The sequence below is a fragment of the Thalassophryne amazonica genome, chromosome 7 (genome assembly GCF_902500255.1).
Source record: "Thalassophryne amazonica chromosome 7, fThaAma1.1, whole genome shotgun sequence".
Lineage (NCBI taxonomy): Eukaryota > Metazoa > Chordata > Actinopteri > Batrachoidiformes > Batrachoididae > Thalassophryne > Thalassophryne amazonica.
Genome location: NC_047109.1, coordinates 97,713,361 through 97,734,466, shown reverse-complemented (window position 1 = coordinate 97,734,466; position 21,106 = coordinate 97,713,361). Strand labels below are relative to the sequence as shown.

The window sequence follows — 21,106 nt, the reverse complement described above, 5'->3', positions numbered from 1 at the left end:
GGCTTTTTCTCCACCTGCAAATATATTCTTCATTTAAAAAAAGAAAAATTGTGAGCCCAAACTTTTATAATCCACATGTGGTTGTTAATCTGCACACTGATGTGGTGATATTTTTTATACAACCCTGCTTCTCACTTACTGCACACAGAGATACACCTAAACTTCTTAGTTGTTCTCAAAGTACATATATAATATGGTTAAAACTGGACTCGTTCCTGGTGGGGGTTGACGTCCGCCAAGGCTACACCTTGTCACCGATCCTGTGCCTTGTCACCAATGCTGTTTGTGATATTCATGGACAGGACATCAAAGTGTAGTTGGGGGGAGGAGGGTCTTCAGTTTGGTGGGCTCAGAGTCTCGTCACTGCTTTTTTGCAGATGATGTGGTCCTGTTGGCGTCATCGGCCTGTGACTTCCAACACTCACTGCGTCAGTTTGCAGCCGAGTGTGAAGCGGGATGAGGATCAGCACCTCTAAATGTGAGGCCATGGTTCTCAGGAGGAAACCGATAGATTGCCTACTCCGGGTAGGGAATGAGGTCTTATCCCAAGTGAAGGAGTTCAAGGGGACAATGGAGCATGAGATTGACCAAAGAATCAGCGCAGCAGGGATGGTGTTGCATTCACTCTACCGTACTGTCTTGATGAAAAGTTTGCTGAGCCAAAAGGCGAAGCTCTCGATCTATTGGTCAGTCTTCATTCCTACTCTCACCAATGGTGATGAGGGTTGGGTCATGACTGAAAGAAGTATATCGCAGGTACAAGTGGCCAAAGTGGGTTCCCTCAGGAGGGTGGCTGGTGTCTCCCTTAGAGATCGGATGAGAAGCTCTGTCATCCGTAAGGAGCTTGGAGTAGAGCCGCTGCTCCTTCGCATTGAAAGGAGCCAGCTCAGGTGGTTCAGGCATCTGGTAAGGATGTCTCCTGGGAACCTCCAGGAGACATCATGTTCCAGGCATGTCCACCTGGGTGGACACCCTGGGGAAGACCCAGGACTAGGTGGAGATATTATATCTCAACACTGGCCTGAACACTGTATCCCCCAGTCAGAGGTGGTTAATGTGGCCCGGGAAAGGGAAGTTTGGGGTCCCCTGTTGGAGCTGTTTTTTTAAAATTGATTAAACTTTCACTTTTTTCAGTGTGGTAATACTATAATTAGGCAGTTGCACAGTGCAAGTCTCTTTTTGCATTTGTTGAAATGTGCATGTGTGTGTGTGACCATGTGTATGTGTGTGTGTGAGTGAAAGAGAGCATGTGCCATAATAACTCTAATTGCTTTACTGTAAGAAGAGTGACCAGCTATTATGGCCTCCAGGATGCTAATGGTGCTGTTGTTGGCTGAGGACAACCTACATTTACCAGCCAACTCCGTGTTTGCTGTGCAGCCAATTCTCTCATATTACACCCCTTGTTTTGCTCTTGGTAGCCTAATGGCAGAAGGTCATGGGGCATGGTCAGGTTAGCAAACTGCTTAACAACAATTACAGAAATGAAGGAGAAGAGTTTATCAGGCAGTGCTGCACTGTTACAAACGAGCCAGCAGTGCTTTGCTGACACGGTGTTCGGCTACAGAAACAAATTCACACAGAGAAAAGAGAACAAATGCTCCTTGGAACTGAGACAGTCTATGAAGTTTGCCAAGCATTTAACTTGATAATCTATTGGTGTAATAAGACCAAATCTTTTAGACAGTGCTTGAATTACAGTAAATTAGGTTTTTTCCCCCTGTTTCAAATACATTTAGAAACATTTTTTTTGTTTGGACAATCGTCGTTTTGAGATGAAGCACCAACAAATGAGCACACGTTGCTCAAATAGTCCTCAGCAGCATCAACAACAGAACATAAACACTGGCCCAATGGGGGATATAAATTCTGCCTCACTTTCACAATACATTTCCAGCGATAAGGATGTGGCCATGGTGATTTCTCAGAGGGGCGTAAAAGGGAGCAGTGTGAAATTATGCTCCACAGCATTCTTGCAGGAACGGTTAAAACCAACAGCAGCAGGATATCTCAGAAGAACATGAAGAGATTTTAATGAATTGTAGGTGGCCTGAGAGGTTGAGAGGTTGGCCTTTGGTCAAGGAAGAGAAGACTGACTTTTGGTATGGATGCAGATGATTGATTTTTGGTCTGTGAGCTTTGATCTTCATTCATGATTCATTTGATACTGATCTTGCCTTCAGCTCTTGATATCTAATTCATTTCATCATGTAATCACAAGTGCTGATTATTACACTAATCAGACTCTGAAGTCAGAATCTGCCTTTTAATTCTGATTATCTTTTGCTTTTATCCTGTTTACTAGACCAAAGAAAGAAAGAATCAACAAATGACAACAAACACATAACACCTGGATGAAATTCAAACCAAGAGGACCAAAATTCAGCCAGGATTACATCTGAATGATCAAAGTAAGTCATCAGCAATCAGGATCAAAACTTTTAATGAAAGATCAAGATCAAAGATGAGCGATCAGAATCAAAGCTCCAAGCTCAGGATCACAGATCAGCAATCAGGATCAAATGTCAGAATCAAAGAATCATCCATTAAAGATTAATGATCACAAAGATGACGCCCACTCGTCAGTAATCAGAAACAGACTTGGTGATGGTCGGCACCCTCTGAGTGCCTTCTAGTTATTTAAATCAGAAGCTTTGGAAGCATTTATTTTTGTAGATAAGCTGACAATTATACGCAGATGATCATATACAATAACTTCTACTTTATGCAGAGAACTAATTGCAAATGGAAATAAGTTATCAAGTACACTGCATTCACACTTTGCAATTTTAATTTAGAAATGTTTCCCTTTGCAATAGCACACATAGGAAGACTGGAAAACCACAAGGAAGTAAAAGTTAAACCCAGTACTTATACCATTTCATCTTTCACTTCTTTCTTGTGTGGACACGACTGACCTGGGTGCCATCTGATCCAATCAAATCCAGTGATCCTATTGTGCTGTACAAGAAGCGTGTGATCTTAAGGAAGTTGTCATCTCCAATGGACCAAGAGCCATCAATTAGGAATACCAGGTCTGCCTTGGCCTCCTTACAAACTATAATAGGGATAAATAAAATAGAGAGACTTAGCCAGTTCCTACAGCAAATATATTATTTTATTTCTGCATGTAAAATGCAAACTGACACAGAAGGAAGGTTGTTGGAGTTACGTAAAAGCAGTAACTGAATGAGAAGTAACTCACAATCATACAATCAACTTAAAGAGAGTTAATATGCTGCACCTCCAGCTGTGCGAGCTAGTTACTTGGAACTGATAAACTGATATCCTGATAAACTTGTCTGGTTCTTGGTTCTGCATTTTGCATCACCACTCTTAGCTTCATAGTGGAGTAGAGTAGAGAAGGATATTCTTTCACCAGAACAGATCAAATCTAGGCTTGCATCTCAGATAATGTGTCTGAGAATATGCCAGATAATGCGTCTGAGAATATGTCTTCTGTTCGGTTCTTCTGAAAATCCTTCTCTATACCACTTCACCATGAAGCTGTATAACTGGTGATACAAAATGCAAAGCTTGCACTGTGCACAGTTTCTCTAATCACAGCCACAAAAGCCTATAACTTCTTCTGGGTTATCTTGGTGGCTTTCCTCACTCTTATCCTTCTTGCATAGTCACTCAGTTTTAGAGAAATGTCTATTCCATGCAGATTTACCATAGAGTGCCATACTGTTTGTCTTTCTTTGTAATTTACATAAATAATGTCCAAGACATATCCAGTGGCAGCTTCACCATCAGAGAGCCTCGTCCACAACTACCACAAAATACTCCAAGCTGTCATTGATGTTAAAGGGGGCAATACATGGTATTAAGAACAGAACTTTTGATCAGGGTTGTTTGGTTAGTTTCTGTTGTCATTATGATTTAAAAAGAGTAAACACAGTTGTCTGACAATAAATGGCTTCAGTCAACCACTAAGCGTGAGAGAAAAAAAGTTTTTGTGTTATGAGTCATATTCTCTGAAAAATAGCCAAAAAAGACAAAAAATAAAGATTAAAAAATTCTGCCAGGGTATGCAAACCTTTGAGCACAACTGTCTATCTATCTATCTATCTATCTATCTATCTATCTATCTATCTATCTATCTATCTATATATATATATATATATATATATATATATATATATATATATATATATATATACATATACGAGGGCTGTCCATAAAGTATAGGTCCTCTTTATTTTTTTCAAAAACTATATGGATGTCATTCATATGTTTTTACGTCTGACATGCATGAACCCTCGTGCGCATGCGTGAGTTTTTCCACGCCTGTCGGTGACGTCATTCGCCTGTGAGCACTCCTTGTGGGAGGAGTCGTCCAGCCCCTCGTCGGAATTCCTTTGTCTGAGAAGTTGCTGAGAGACTGGCGCTTTGTTTGATCAAAATTTTTTCTAAACCTGTGAGACACATCGAAGTGGACATGGTTCGAAAAATTAAGATGGTTTTCAGTGAAAATTTTAACGGCTGATGAGAGATTTTGAGGTGACACTGTCGCTTTAAAGGACTTCCCACGGTGCGAGACGTCGCACTGCGCTCTCAGGCGGCTTCATCAGCCTGTTTCAAGCTGAAAACCTCCACATTTCAGGCTCTATTGATCCAGGACGTCGTGAGAGAACAGAGAAGTTTCAGAAGAAGTCAGTTTCAGCATTTTATCCGGATATTCCACTGTTAAAGGAGATTTTTTTAATGAAAGACGTGCGGACGGGTCCGCGTGTCGGGACGCAGCCGGCGCGGAGCGGCGGCACAGGAAAAACACCTCCGTGTTGATAACCATTTGTAAAATCCAGGCGGCTTTTGATGGCTTTCAGTGGAGTGAGTATATGAGAAATTGTTTAACAGCTGGACATGTTCCAACTTGTCCTTAAGGCTTCCAACAGAGGTGTTTTTCCTGTGGCGGAGCGTCGCGGCGGCTGCGAGCCGACGCGCGGACCCGTCCGCACGTCTTTCATTAAAAAAATCTCCTTTAACAGTGGAATATCTGGATAAAATGCTGAAACCGACTTCTTCTGAAACTTCTCTGTTCTCTCACGACGTCCTGGATCAATAGAGCCTGAAATGTGGAGGTTTTCAGCTTGAAAAAGGCTGATGACGCCGCCTGAGAGCGCTGTGCGACGTCCCGCACCGTGGGAAGTCCTCAAAGCGCCAGTCTCTCAGCAACTTCTCAGACAAAGGAATTCGGACGAGGGGCTGGACGACTCCTCTCACAAGGAGTGCTCACAGGCAAATGACGTCACCGACAGGCGTGGAAAAACTCACGCATGCGCACGAGGGTTCAAGCATGTCAGACGTAAAAACATATGAATGAAATCCATATAGTTTTTGAAAAAAATAAAAAGGACCTATACTTTATGGACAGACCTCATATATATATATATATATATATATATATATATATATATATATATACACACAACTCCAAATTTGTGCCATTCTTTACTAAAAAGTTTTTCAAAGATTTATATCAGTTTCATTCATTTCTTTATTCACCCCTCTTGGCCATCACATGAAGTCATGCTCTCCCACTTGTTCTTTTTATTGACTGTCTCTTCTCATTCTTGTATCTTTAGTTGTTTGTACCGAGTAAAGGTTACGTGTCATTACACATAGCAGTGCTGGCCTGACAAAGGTCAAAAAACAAAGACAGACATGATTACAGACTGGCTCAGCAGGTGCTTGTGTTGCAGGTCAAGCTTTTGCCTGAGCCCAGCAAACAGGAACAGAAGTGAAGGATCACCTGACAGATCAGAATGTGAACATGTAGTACTTTGGTCCTCATCTTTGCCAGTTTTGTTAAAAAGAAAAAGCGGTAACTTGAAAAATCTTTTACAATTTCTTTTTGTTGCATGCCATTTTTGTGATTTATCTTAAATTAAACTCAACGTTTAATAATAATAATAATAATAATACAAATTAAGAACAAAATGAATAAAAATAAAGTTAAAACATAGAACAAATGTTTCTGTGTAGGTCCTACATGTGCCCACAACTGCAGAGGGAAGGGCTAAAGAACAACAACTTTTCCGGAAAGCCCTCACGGTATGTGAGTACCAAACGATGGTCCCTGGATAAAGTGCAGAAGTCCCAGAGAACAAAGAGACCAGATAGACAGAAGACGGAGACTATAAGAAGAGGCGTGTCTCTCCCTTATTTAGCAGGAGTAGGGGAAAACTACAGAGGATCTTCAGACAGCACAAAATCCCAGTTTACTTTAAACCCATTAACACCTTGAGACAGAAACTAGTTCACCCTAAGGACAGGATCCCTAGTTACAAACAGAGCAATGTAGTATATTCTATCAGATGTCAGGAAAACTGTAACGAACACTACATAGGTGAGACTAAGCAACCGTTACACAAAAGGCTATATCAGCCCCGCAGAGAGGGCGCCAGTGGACCTCAGTCTGCAGTTCATCTCCATCTTAAAGACACTAACCACACGTTTGAGGACAAGGAAGTTAAAATCTTAGCCAGAGAGAAGAAATGGTTTGAGAGAGGGGTGAAGAAGGCATTCTATGTGAAAGAGTTGAAACCCAGCCTTAACCGGGGAGGGGGTCTGAGACACGCTTTGTCCCGTGTTTACAATGGGGTACTCAGATCAAAGCAGTTTCAGTCTTTTGTTCATGGTAATGAGTCATTCACGTCATCAGAAGAGGCGTCAATCCCATTGTTAGGAGGGACAGCTACCCTGTCATTAGGAAGGTGCTAACTAGAGCACAATAGGTGCTAATTAAAGCAATTGTTTAATCACTGGGCCAAAAGCAGTTTGCCTCTCGGTAGGAGGCGTCTCATTAAGTTTAAAACTCCAGCTTTTGTGGCTTCTGTTTGTTCTTCTCGACAAGGGTCAGACAGAAGTCAGACTACCAGAGCAAGAATTTTAGCTGAGGAAGCTTCTGCGATTTGACGCAAAACGTCCTCGCATCAAGCAACCCAGTCCAGTCGAAGATTCAAGCTTCTCTACCATAGAACAAATAATTACAGACACAGGAAATTATATATCAATAAATTTAAAATTAGATTCAAAGGACTGAACAGAAAATGTCTCTCCAACCTCAGCTCACAGGATGTTTCATAGGAAAACAAGTGTTAAAATCTGCAGACTTCTTTCATACTTTTAGAAGGCAAAGTAAGGCTGCAGCCTGAGAATGCAGATTACAGGTGGGAAGGCTACAAACAGCTTTACAAGTTCTGTGAGCTCACTGGGTTCACTATTCATTCAGCCTTCTTCAAGTTAACAACAGAACCTTAAAACCAGATCAAACATGACCAGAAAGCCATTGCAGCGAGGCCAACGCTGTTGTAACATGATCAGACTTTGTTCTTATGGGTACAGGAGCAGCATTCTGGATCAGCTGAAGACTTCTGATGCAAGTGCAAACCAGAAAAAAGAACACAGCAGTAATCTTGCCTAGAATAATTACATGCATGAGTCAGTCTACGTACTGACTCGAGACAGCACTGGACAAATATTTGCAATATTAAGCAAATGCAATACATATTGCTGTGTCTAATATGTAACTGAAATGGCAAAAAGCACCTTAAATATAAGACACACTGTGGTAAGTAAAAGAGCTGTCCAGTTATACCATTTTATTATTGTTGTGATACCTATATGAAGCGGGTTCAACAAAAATCATCCCTGGATTCAAAAGTAGAAAATCAGATTATATTTTACTTGTAATATATATGTGTGCAATTAACAGCCTTGAACAAAAATGCATTAAACAATTATTAAACATTAAACAAATGAGTACAAATACCCATCTTTAAAAGATGCATATTTTAATATTTCAGATGATTAAATATGTTCATAGCTGCTAATGAGTTAAATCATTGCATCTGATAATCACACCTCTGTGTTATATCATTATTATCATTATTTGTCCTGTAGTTGGACTGAATACTCAAGTGTTTTAGGGAGCTGCGGCATAGTGGAAGCTGGGTTTAAATCATGATTAGCATCAGCTTCAACTCACCAATGTGCAGTTTATAGAATAAAACGTGTGGATTACAGCATGATTCATAGGCATAATGTGTCAGAAGTATGGCTCATGCTATAATTTTACTCAATCCTCATTATCGGTCAAAATAATATTCAAATATATAAGGGGAACATAGGTGGTGAGGAAGTAATGGGTAGATATGGTATCAACGACAGGGATGTGGAAGGGCAGATGGTAGTTGATTTTCAAAAAGGGTGGGAAAAGCTGTGGTGAACACATACTTTATGAAAAGGGAGGAACACATAGCGATGTGTAAGAGTGGAGGAGGTGCACACGAGTAGACTACACTCTTTGTAGGAGATGCAAACTAAAAGAAATTGGAGACTGTAAGGTGGTGGCAGGAGAGAGTGAAGCTAGACAGCATAGGATGGTGGTTTGTAGGATGAGTTTAGAGGTAAAGAAAAAGAAAGTCAGAGCTCAACAAAGGATCAGATGGTAGAAGCTGAAGGAGGAAGGCTGTTGTGTGAAATTCAGTGAGCAGGCAGGCAGTGGATAGAGGGGAAGCAATTTTGGACGACTGGAAAAGTACTGCAGATGTGGTGAGAGAGACAGCTAGAAAGGTACTGGGTGTGACATGTGGACAGCAGAAGAAAGACAAGGAGATTTGGTGGTGGAACGAAGATGTCCGGGAAAGCATAAGGAGAAAGAGGCTGGCAAAAAAAATGGATAGTCAGACAGATGAAGAAAGTAGGCAGGAGTATAAGAAGATGTGGAGTAAGACAAAAGAGAAGTGACAAAAGCTGTACAAGAAGCTGAAAAGTAAGAATGGAGAAAAGGACTTGTACTAATTGACCAAACAAAGGCACAGAGCTAGAAAGGATGTGCAGTAAGTTAAGGGTGGAAAAAGAGGCAGATGGTAATGTGTTGACGAGAAAGGAGAGTGTGTTGGGAAGGTGGAGGGAATATTTTGAGGAGCTGATAAATGAAGAAAATAAGACTGATGGAGAAGTATAGAGTAGGCCAGAATGAGTTTCACTGTGTGTTTGTGGATTTAGAGAAAGCTTGTGACACGGTGCCAAGAGAAGAGTTGTGGTATTGTATGAGAAAGTCTGCAGTGGCAGAGACGTATTTGAGGGTAGTGCAGGACATGTACAAGAATAGCGTGACAGCAGTGAGATGCACAGTAGGAATGACAGCCTCATTCAAGGTCGAGGTGAGATTACACCAAGGATCAGCTCTGAGTCCTTTCTTATTTGCAACTGTGATAGACAGGTTGAAGGATGAGATCAGACAGGACTCTCCATGGACTATGATGTTTGCAGATGACATTGTGATCTGTAGGGAGAGTAGAGAGCAGGTTGAGTCTAGCCTGGAAAGGTGGAGATATGCTCTGGAAAGAAGGGGAATGAAAGTCAGTAGGAGCAAGACTGAGTACATGTGCTTGAATGAGAAGGAGCCTGGTGGAATAGTTCGGTTACAAGGAGTAGAAGTAGTGAAAGTAGATGAGTTTAAATACCAGGGATCATCTGTCCAAAGTAATGGAGAGTGTGGTAGAGAGGTGAAGAAGAGAGTGCAGGCAGGGTGGCATGGGTGGAGAAAGGTGGCAATTTGTGACTGAAGAATATCAGCAAGAGTGAAGGGGAAAGTCTACAAGACAGTAGTGAGACCAGCTATGTTGTACAGCTTAGAGATGGTGGCACTAACAAAAAGACAGGAGGCAGAGCTGAAGATGTTGAGATTCTCTTTGGGAGTGACAAGGATGGACAGGGTTAGGAATAAACATGTCAGGGGGACAGCTCAGGTGGGGTGGTTTGAAGACAAAGTCAGAGAAGCAAGACTGAGATGGTTTGAACATGCAGCCCAGTCTCACTTTTTTTTCGAATTCCCGTGACAAAATGAGTCAAATTTTAATGACGGGTTTTTTTTTTTAACTCACTATTACTAACCCTACTCCTACCCCCAACCCTAACCTTAACCATAACCTAATGTTACTCCTTCCTCCCACCCTAACCATACCCCCCCCCCCCCCCGCTTCACTTTTAATTTTGTGCAGCCATCGCGGAATGAATTACAATGAATTCGTGCTGCCGTGATGAAAATGAAGCGCATTTCATCACAATATCACAAACCAATGGATTAATGTATGTACGTGCTGCTGAATCACGACTTGCCGTGAGACTGGGTTGGAACATCTGCAGAGGAGGGACCCAGGGTATATAGAGAGAAGGATGCTGAGGATGGAGCCACCACTTGAAGAGGGAGGCCAAAGAGGAGGTTTATTTATGTGTTGTGGGAGGACATGCAGGTAGGTGGTTGATGTGACAGAGGAAGATACAGAGGACAGGATGAGATGGAAATGATTGATCTGCTGTGGTGACCCCTAACGGGAGCAGCCAAAGGAAGATGATCATATTCAAATACACCACAAACGTAAGTTATAAATAAAGTGGAAATTTCATGCATAATCAGCTTCAATCACAACTTTACAGGTTTGCAAATTGATGCCCCAGGTTGGTGCATCAATTTCCTTAGTAAAAATGTATTTATTCATTTATTTATTTATTTATTCATAAAATGTGTTCTGCAAACTGCTGGCTTCTGGCATCTTATGTAATAGTGTAATAAAACGTAAAGAGGTTATAATAATATTATTGTAATCCAAATGTAAGATTAAATCAGATCCTTTGAAGACTGGCTTAAGAAATCATGCATATGATTTTATTTTTGATGAAAAGTATAATGGTAATATAATAATAGCTTCTTCCTTACCTTCCTTAGCAGGTGGGATAGTAGGAGGGGGCTCTGTGGTGGGGGTTTCTGTTGGAGCCTGAGTGGGAGCCGGCACTGGGCACATACGGGAATAAGACAAGGCCGTTGATCACGATGGCAGTGAAAAGTGATGCCATCATCTAGTATACTGACAGTCTGCACATGCAAATATTCAATAAGACTCAATGAGAAAATTCCACATCAAAACGTGAGTTTCCAGTAAAGCGTCTAATATTCATGCCTCTGACAGTGGTATATTTTCAAAGAAGATCTGAAACAACAATGCTTGAGGAATTCAGACATTGTTTTATCTATCAAATCATCAGATATAAAGGTTGGATTCCCTGTATCTGATTTACTCAACTAATAAAATACGTTCAGCCATTGCTCTTTAAGTGTTTGGTTCTGGATTTCAGGTTGCCTCACTGGCAAACCAATTCAACTGAAACTGGTGTTACAGTGAGAAAATCAACTTGGAAATATCAGTGACTGCTTGCACAGTCAAACAAGGCTCACAGTGTATATACCTGTGACAGGTGCAGCAAAATGTTTACCTGCTGTTTCTTCACCTTCCCCATTAACTTATTGCTGACAAGACAGATCATTATACTTGTACTACATAATGCACCTGATTCCATCGTAATCTCATGTGTTTGTCTGCACATCTCACTGTTTACTTACAGATTGTGGAACAATAATTAACAATGATGGGGTTTACGAGTGGTTGTTTCAGAAAAGCTGATTACAGATTACAGATGGTGATGTCATTTGCTTGTCTTTGCCATCTGTTTGTACTGTGTACTTATAGATCAGGGGTGGGCAACCTGTTCCAGAAAGAGCCATGAGGGTGCAGGTTTTCTTTGCAGCCACTGACTCCACCAGGTGATTTCACTGATTAACTGATTCCATCTGCTCAAAGTGATATTAATCAGTAAAATCACCTGGTGGAGTCTGGCTGCAAAGAAAACCTGCACCCTCTTGGCTCTTTCTGGAACAGGTTGCCCACCCCTGTTATAGATCATAACACAGTCAGGTGGTCTGAGAACATGCGGTGGTGCTACTATGTGTTGCTGAATCCACCACACTACGGAACCTTCCTGGATCCTGATTGGCAATGAAAGCAGGTAGACCCTGGTTCATCCTGACTTCCCCAAAGCATCTGTTGTTTGCAGTCAAGTGATATGTGTCATCCTCTTGCCATTTTCCTGTTGTTGAGGTCTTCAACGCTGAGGCTCCTACACACTGGATCGTGCTCAGGTAAGCATGGCCACAGTGTTATAGCTGGGGTTCCTCACGGTACAAGTAGTACGGCTCCCCTGAGTCTACCTAAGTAACCAGTCATTTGACATAAAGTCAATATAAAGGCACCTCAGGATTCTCTGAAGAGAGCCAGTATCAAAGACACCCACTTTATCACTTTAGGTCACTAGTTTGAGTCCAAATCTCATATGCATAGAGTACGGCATGAAACATTAAGACCCTAAAGACGAAATTCTCCTGCAAACATATTCGTACCATCAAACACCTCTATCCAACAACCTTATGAGTCCATGACACTCTAGAACCTCCTCCCAGAGGTCTCTCAACCTCATGAGCTGAGCTCAGAGAGACATGCATGTCACTACCCAGATAAGGCAATCTCTCAATACGTTTCACACTTCCACCACATAGAGATACACTTCTAATGGCTGTTTGTGAAGTGACAGAAATTGTCATGATCTGGCCCCTTTTGGGCCAGTTGTTATGATTTTGGACCTTTTTCCACTTCTGTGCTGTGAGCTTTCTATGTTTTTAGTCACGACTTGTCATGTAATCATGGTCATGCTTCAGTTATGTTTTGTCTTGATTCATTTATTTTGGTGTATCATTTGTCTGCCACGTATATAGTTTTGCTGCATTATTTATGGTTTGCTTTCACTCTTGGTCCATAATGTTGCTTTAGTTTTAGTTTAATTCTGTTTATCACATTTATCATATTATACTTTGGTCACAGGTTTTGGTTATCATTTATCTTCAAGTGTTTCTTATTTGATTATGTTCCTTTTGATATTTATTGCATTTTCTGTTTATCAGTTATCTTGTTTTATTTATTGCATTATTTTGTAGTCACCAGTTTTGTCTATTCTCTGTTATACCAGTAGTTTGTTTTGTCATCATTTATTGTATTCACTTTTATGTCTCAGTCAGTATCAGTTCCATCCTAGTTTGGTTTAATATTAGGTTTCTTGTTTTTCCCCTTCTTAGACTAGTCACAGTATTTCTTAGTTTTGCCCCTTTTGTTTGTCTGGAACACATCATGTTATTCACAGTTAGTTTTTCTGTCACTTACTTAACTTGATTTGCACCGCTTTGTTTTGCCCTCCTGCACACTCTTGCCTTTCTTCCCTCTTCTTTGTTTCACTAAACCACACCGCTTTCCAGAACCTCCACACACCTGCCTTACATCACCTTAATTAGTTTGCTGCTTATTTAAGCCCTGATAGTCTCACTACTCACTGCCAGATTGTTGATTTTGTGTCACTTTCCAGCCTGTTCCTTGCTCCATTTGCCTGCCAGTATTTTGACTCCGCCTCATTTTTTTTACCTTGATTTTGCCTTGCCTCTGATAGTCCTTACACCATGTTTTCGACCTATGCCTGTTTAATGATCTACGTCTCAGCCTCTTGTCATTTTGTTACCTGTGCCTGGCTGCTGGACCACCTATCTACTGAACCCCTGCCTGTTGTACTGATTAAACACTTTTTGCACTCTCAGTCGTGTGAGCTTGCATTTGTGTCCACCTGGTTTGTGTCACCCCCGACAGAAATGTTGGATCTTAGTAGTGATTCATGACAATTCAAAACCCACTCACTCTGACTCCACACTCACCTTCTCAAGGGCTGTAATCTGTAATCAGGTGTAGCACTTGAGAGTGCTGCAATTAAGAGAACAATGGTCACCCCATCATCTGCAAAGTCAAGGTCAGTGACCTACATTCATTTATCTCAGCCTTTGAGATTATGATTCGCCTGGGAAGATGTTATAGACTCATGAGTACACAGCTTGATTCTGTGTACTGTATGAGTGCGACATCAATCTAACCACCAATCTGTAGCCTGTAAACTTGGGTAAAAGTTCCACGCTACTGGTCTCTCGAGCATTGTCTGCTCACCGGCTAATCAATAAGCTGCAACAGGAGATTATCTCTTTGTGCATTATTTAAACAGGACATTTGGAACCTACATGTCATGTCAGTGATGGAGACAGGAGATCCCTCCATTTCCTGTATCTGGGTGTGAATACTGATCTGGTACTGGCTGCTGGGACTGAGTTCATAGAAGCACTGCCGGGAAGCGCCACCTGCCAGGGTCACTTCCTGTCTCTGGCCATCTAGAAGCAAATAAAACAAACAAAAAATTACTCAAAACATCAATATACTGAAATCATACCAACCTGAGTAAGTTGGACAGTGTGTGACATAGCGAGAGATACCAGACGGTGAAGAAAAACAAAACTAAATTCAGTCAATGTTTGGTACATGTAACATGAAGTTTTTTTTTTTTTTTGCATCTTCTTTTTAAAATTATTTATTTAAACCACATTCAGCTTGCTTGCAATCAAACGTGCTGCCTAAATAAAGCTGCATCCCCTTCTAAAGCTTACTGCAAGTTAACAGCATAATTAAACGTGGGAGGAAAACATCATTAAGTGAAATAAAAATAAAATAAATCACATTAGGATTCTTCCTCTCTGGCTGTAAATATTATTTGCAGTCTGGCTGACAAATCCTTTCATTTAGTGTTTAACATGAATTGTTGTAGAGGGAGAGGATTCTGCAGAAAGGCAAGATAATTTATGTCAACAGCCAACATGGAAGAAAGTGGAAAACAAAGGAAGAAAGAAGGAAAGAAACACCTCTAAACTCACTAATAGCTGCCATTTGTCAGTTTCTTCAGTCTAATTCTATTTGCCCATGTGTCTCTCATCTTGAGAGTGACAAATTAACTCTTCCTGCACACAGGAAACAGCTATAGAAACTAATGGTTGGGGAAACAGCTGTCAGAGGTGCTGCGATTTTCCATCTGAGAAGGTGTTTAAGCAGCTGGATGGCTCTGCATGGCTTAAACTAAACCTTGAAACCCCAGCTAGAACATCCAGCCACTGCTCAGGCAGGGGGTAGAGAAAAAGAGATAAAACAGAAAAGAGATACAAAGGAGACCTATGTCTTCTCACTGTCAGTAATACACAGTAGGTAATTTGTACGTGCATACATCACAGTATGCATGTATTCACTATGCATGTCATGTTCCTGCCCATGATGGTTTCATGTCCTGAATCTTGTGTTTGATTTATATGATATCAGGTTGCCATCGTCATGCTTCAGTTATATTTTGTCTTGTTTTTATTTATTTTGATGTATCATCGGCTTGCCATGTATTTAGTTTTGCTTTATTATTATCTGCTTTCACTCTTGGTCCCTTAGTTGATTTAGTCTTAGGTTCATTCTGTTTATCACATTTATTATATTGTGTTTTAGTCACAGGGTTTTGTTACTATTTATTTTTAGTGCTTCTTTTCTGTTATGTTCAATTCATTATTTATTGCACTTTCTGTTTATCAGTTATCTTGTTTCATTAATTGCATTATTCTGTAGTCATCTGGTTTGTTTATTCTCTGTTTGTCAGTAGTTTATTTTTGCTCATCTCATTTGTGATTTCAGTTGTGCTTTAATGTCAGGTTTTGTTTCCAGTTCTCATGTTCATGCTCTGTTCCTGATCCTGGTTATAGTTGCATTTTATTCTGTCCATGTTTCTATTTTGACTGCCCCTGCACCAGCTCTTGTGTCTTTGTCTGTCACTATGACTCTTTTTGCTCTGTGTTTTCTTCCACTTCCACTCTTGCCCCTGCTCATGTGTCTTTGTCTCTTTCATCACTCCACTCTGTGTTTCCTGCCTTTACTTTCTTGCACTGTGCACAAGCTTTGTCTTCCCCAGTCACGCCCCTTCCAGAACCTTCACTGACACCTGCATCTTGTTTCACTGATTACATCACCAGTTATTTAAGCCCTCACAGTCTCACAGCTCACTGCCAGATCGTTGACTTTGTCACTTTCCAGCCTCTGTCTCACGTCTTGTTTTGTCCAGCCTATCAGTATTTTGACCTTGCCTGTTTTTTTTGTTTTGTCTTGCCTCTGATTGCCCTTTTGCTGTGTATTTTAACCTGTGCCTGCTTTTGACTACACCTCTGTTTCTTGTCTGTCTGCTACCTCTGCCACGCTGCTGGACCACACGTGTACCGACTACCTGCTTGTTGAGCCAATTAAACCCCTTTTTGAACTCTATCAGTCGTGTGAGTTTGCAGTTGTGTCCTACAGTTTGTGCCACGCCTGATAACGCACAAGTATTTTTATGCACCGGCAAAAAAGGCTTCAGCTTAATCAACATTAACCTCATTTATCTACTGACACAAACTTCAGAAAAGCATACCTCTTGGCTGTCAAAAGCAGTTTTCTCTCCAACACATTCTTTGTGCACATAGTTTCTTCTGCAGTTTGTTAGGTAGAAATATAAGGATTAAATCAAATTAGGAATGACACTGATTAAGGTGGTCTGAATAAATGAATATATATGACAATGTCTTTTGTTAATGTTCTTTCAAACTTGTTTTCTTTTATGGCTTCACTTTGGTGATTCTAAGTCAGGAGATAGAACACAATATAATCAAAACAATGTCTTCATTAGCATTCCACTCAGGTTAGAAGCTTGATTACTAAATTATTATGGTGCTATTAAAAACACCTTCAGTAAATACTATTTTAGGTTCTGTTGCACGTTATCATGATTTTCTAACATTAGACAGATGTTTCTTTTTTCGATTGTTGCATTTTCATGTGCTGACAAACATGTTTTGTGTGTGTGTGTGTGTGTTCTGAGGAATATTTCAAATTCAGTTTCAAATTTATTAATTTATACAGCGCCAAATCACAAGCCTCAAGGCGCTTCATAACATCATTTAAAAAAGCAGCATAAAATGAATTAAGATCAAAACACAATAAAAATTTAAAACATAAATAAATAAAAGGAATAAAAGAAATAAAAAAGAAATAAAAGAAGACACACAATCATGTAAAATACTAATGATAAAACAGGGAAAACAAGTGTGTCTTCAGTCTGGCTTTAAAAGTCTCCACAGAGTCCGAATGTCGGATCTGCGCAGGCAGATCATTCCATAGAGCTGGGGCGTGGTAAGAGAAAGCTCTGTAACCCGCTGACTTTTTCTTCACCTTAGGGACACACAATCAGCCTGCACCCTGTGAACACAGAGCCCGAGCCGGCATGTAGGACTCAACCAGGCCGGCCAAGTAGAGGGGGAGCCACTCCACAAGCAATTTATAGGTCAATATAATACTTTAAAATCAGATCTCAGAGAGACTGGAAGCCAGTGAAGGGATGCCAGAACTGGCGTAATATGGTCCAAACATTCTGCTTCGTGTCAAAAGCCTTGCAGCAGCATTTTGAACCAGTTGAAGACCCCTGATGCTGGACTGCGGTAAACCAGAAAACAAAAGCATTACAATAATCCAATCTGGAAGAAATAAATCATGACGTCTCAGCATCAGCCATAGACAGGATGGGACGAATCTTTGATATATTTCTTAGATGGAAGAAAGCAGTCCTCGTAATGTCCCTAATGTGGAGGTCAAAGGACAACGTAGGATCAAAAATTACCCCAAGGTTCCTCACTTTGTCAGTATGATGTATAATGCATGAACCCAGGCTAAGCGCCATCTGATCAAATTGATGCCGATGCCTTGCTGGACCAAGAACCATCATTTCAGTCTTATCAGAGTTCAAAAGTAGAAATTTACTAGACATCCAACTTCTCACTGCTGCAAGGCAGTCTTCTAGAGATTTTATGTAAACAGGATTTCCAGCAGCTATTGGCATATACAACTGAGTGTCATCAGCATAGCAATGAAAAGCAACCCCAAAATGCCGCAATATATTCCCAAGGGGTGCTATATACATGGAAAACAGCAGTGGACCCAGAACAGATCCCTGCGGAACCCCAAACTTCATGCCCCTAAAATCAGAGGTAGTGTCATTTCACAAAACACAGTGGGAATGACCAGACAAATAAGACGTCAACCATGCAAGGGCAGTTCCAGTAATCCCAAAACAATTTTCTAGTCTATCAAGTAGAATATGATGATCAACGGTGTCAAATGCACCATTGATCAATTTCAGGAACCTCTTGGCCGATTTCATTCATACTGCATGTGAGAATTTCTAGTGATAACAACATTTCAGCATGACATTACGTTGAAGGTTAAGGTCAATTAAGGCCACTGATTAGTCTGAAAAATCACATCCACAATAACCTGATGTCGCTGTGACATAATGTACAAATCAGCATATGGCAATCTGTTTGTTGATTCATATAAACCTGAGCTCATTCTTCTACCTTTCTTAGTTTAAAAATTATTGTGGGAATGTGAGGTTCTTTTCATGATCAAATTACACATACTGTCATTTGTTGGTGTGATAGAGTAATTTGCATTTCTTGTGGCTATCCATTATTAGTGAAAAAACTTACACTTTATTTTTATTATCATTGCACATTCTTGTGTGTGGTACACATCTACTACTATAAACAACAGGTTGGCCATCATCATATCCCAAGATTCTTGAAATGGAGCAATATCTCCACCAGGTGGACATTTTACAATTAATACAGGCACAATAGAATTTCGCCATGAGCTCTAGTGTTGTATATTTATGGTTTGTAGCTACCAATAAGCCATGTCTGTCATAATATGTAAACATCTGTTTATAAATGAGTATTTCCTGACTTTACTCACTTCCTTTAATTGTTATTTGATGTGGTCAACTCAACAGTAATTCTCCACTGCTACAACTGTGTTTACAGTATTTGAAAATGTATGACGATGTTTTTTCTTCTTGTTTCTTTGCCTCTTGGGTGGTGTCAATGTGCCACAAGGATGAGGAGTTTTTGAGTTCCATGTCAAGCTCAAGTGCACTCGGAAGCAACCTGGGCTCAAACCCACTGGCACCTCAGTTTATGGACAACCTATTCTACTGCCTGAGCTCCAGTTGCCACATATATGACACTCTGATCATTGATATTGTTCTTTCACTACAAGAAAATTCCCACCTTCACATCACTTAACATCTCCCACAAAGCAAATACTACATGATTTCTCCTTAATTAATTCTTCTGCACTCTGTGAAGTTCTTAAAGCAATTAAATTCATCAATGTGTTCCCTTGATACCCTTCCCATTAAATTGTTTGCCTATTCCCTCATGCATTACTAATGATATACTAAATATAATTAATATCCATTTGCTTGCTGAGAACTTCCTCCACCTCTTTCAATCCTGCCTCTAATTCTCCACAACAAAAAAGGAAAATCTAAATCCATGTAAATGCAGACCAGTTTCAAATATTTTTTTAGTAACCTATGTATACTATTTATTTCACTGCTTAGATTTGTTTCAAGATCACAACAGCAAATCATCCATGTCTACTAATGAACTGCTATGATCTCACCATTGACGTGCACATTTTACACCAGATGGGCTTTCTGATGCAACTTTACATCTACAAGGAGAAAGAACCTAAGGTGCATGTTTTGATGATGGGAAGGAACCAGAACACCTGGATGAAACCTACGGGAAACAGTGCCAACATTCAATCCCCAGACAGAAAGGAACCTAAAAATGATCCACGTATGATAATGGCATGTTCTAAACTGTCCAGCAACATCAGTGTTTTTACCTCAATGATACTCATCCATTGTTCACAGTTTTCTTTGCCAGCAGCTTTGGAAAATTAATGAAGAAAAAGTCCTGAGTCCTGAGTAAATAGTTAGTTGTGCAGAAGAAAATCTTAATTAATGCTGCATTCACATGTTGGGTGTAAGTGACAGATAGACAAATGTGATGTGATTAGACTCTTTCTCTCCGATTGTTCTGTCTGAGTTATTTTCATTAGTTACTTCATCCAAACCATCAACATGTTTATTAGACCCCATTCCTACCAGGCTGCTCAAGGAAGCCCTACCATTATTTAATGCTTCGATCTTAAATATGATCAATCTGTCTTTGTTAGTTGGCTATGTACCACAGGCTTTTAAGGTGGGACAGTAATTAAACCATTACTTAAAAAGCCATCACTTGACCCAGCTATCTTAGCTAATTATAGGCCAATCTCCAACCTTCCTTTTCTCTCAAAAATTCTTGAAAGGGTAGTTGTAAAACAGCTAACTGCATCATACTGCAGAGGAATGGTCTATTTGAAGAGTTTCAGTCAGGTTTTAGAATTCATCATAGTACAGAAACAGCATTAGTGAAGGTTACAAATGATCTTCTTATGGCCTCGGACAGTGGACTCATCTCTGTGCTTGTTCTGTTAGACCTCAGTGCTGCTTTTGATACTGTTGACCATAAATTTTATTACAGAGATTAGAGCATGCCATAGGTATTAAAGGCACTGCGCTGCGGTGGTTTGAATCATTTGTCTAATAGATTACAATTTGTTCAGTAAATGGGGAATCTTCTTCACAGACTAAAGTTAATTATGGAGTTCCACAAGGTTCTGTGCTAGGACCAATTTTATTCACTTTATACATGCTTCCCTTAGGCAGTATTATTAGACGGTATTGCTTAAATTTCATTGTTACGCAGATGATACCCAGCTTTATCTATCCATGAAGCCAGAGACACACACCAATTAGCTAAACTGCAGGATTGTTTACAGACTAAGACATGGATGACCTCTAATTTCCTGCTTTTAAACTCAGATAAAACTGAAGTTATTGTACTATGCCCCACAAATCTTAGAAACATGGGTCTAACACAGATCCATTACTCTGGATGGCATTACCCTGACCTCTAGTAATACTGTGAGAAATCTTGGAGCTCATTTTTGATCAGGATATGTCATTCAAAGCGCATATTAAACAAATATGTAGGACTGCTTTTTTGCATTACCGCAATATCTCTAAAATCAGAAAGGTCTTGGTCTCAGAGTGATGCTGAAAAACTATTCATGGCATTTATTTCCTCTAGGCTGGACTATTGTAATTCATTAGTTCAGGTTGTCCTAAAGTTCCCTAAAAAAGCCTTCAGTTAATTCAAAATGCTGCAGCTAGAGTACTGACGGGACTAGAAGGAGAGGCATATCTCACCCATATTGGCCTCTCGTCATTGGCTTCCTGTTATTCTAGAATAGAATTTAAAATCTTCTTCTTACTTATAAGGTTTTGAATAAGCAGGTCCCATCTTATCTTAGGGACCTCGTAAATACCATATCACCCCCAATAGAGCGCTTCGCTCTGACTGCAGGCTTACTTGTAGTTCCTAGGGTTGTAA

General features: G+C 40.2%; 1 protein-coding gene across 1 annotated transcript in view; it reads right to left on the bottom strand.

Annotated features, from left to right (window-relative positions):
- Window positions 1–21,106, bottom strand: part of LOC117514639 (collagen alpha-1(XIV) chain-like) — a 496,536-nt gene that overhangs the window by 153,135 nt on the left and 322,295 nt on the right. Inside the window, exons 25-26 of the mRNA XM_034175192.1 lie at window positions 10,733–10,807; window positions 2,919–3,058 (exon numbers count right to left, since the gene is read on the bottom strand). Of these exons, the coding sequence (XP_034031083.1) occupies window positions 2,919–3,058; window positions 10,733–10,807 (215 nt within the window). The remainder of the gene's footprint in view (window positions 1–2,918; window positions 3,059–10,732; window positions 10,808–21,106) is intronic.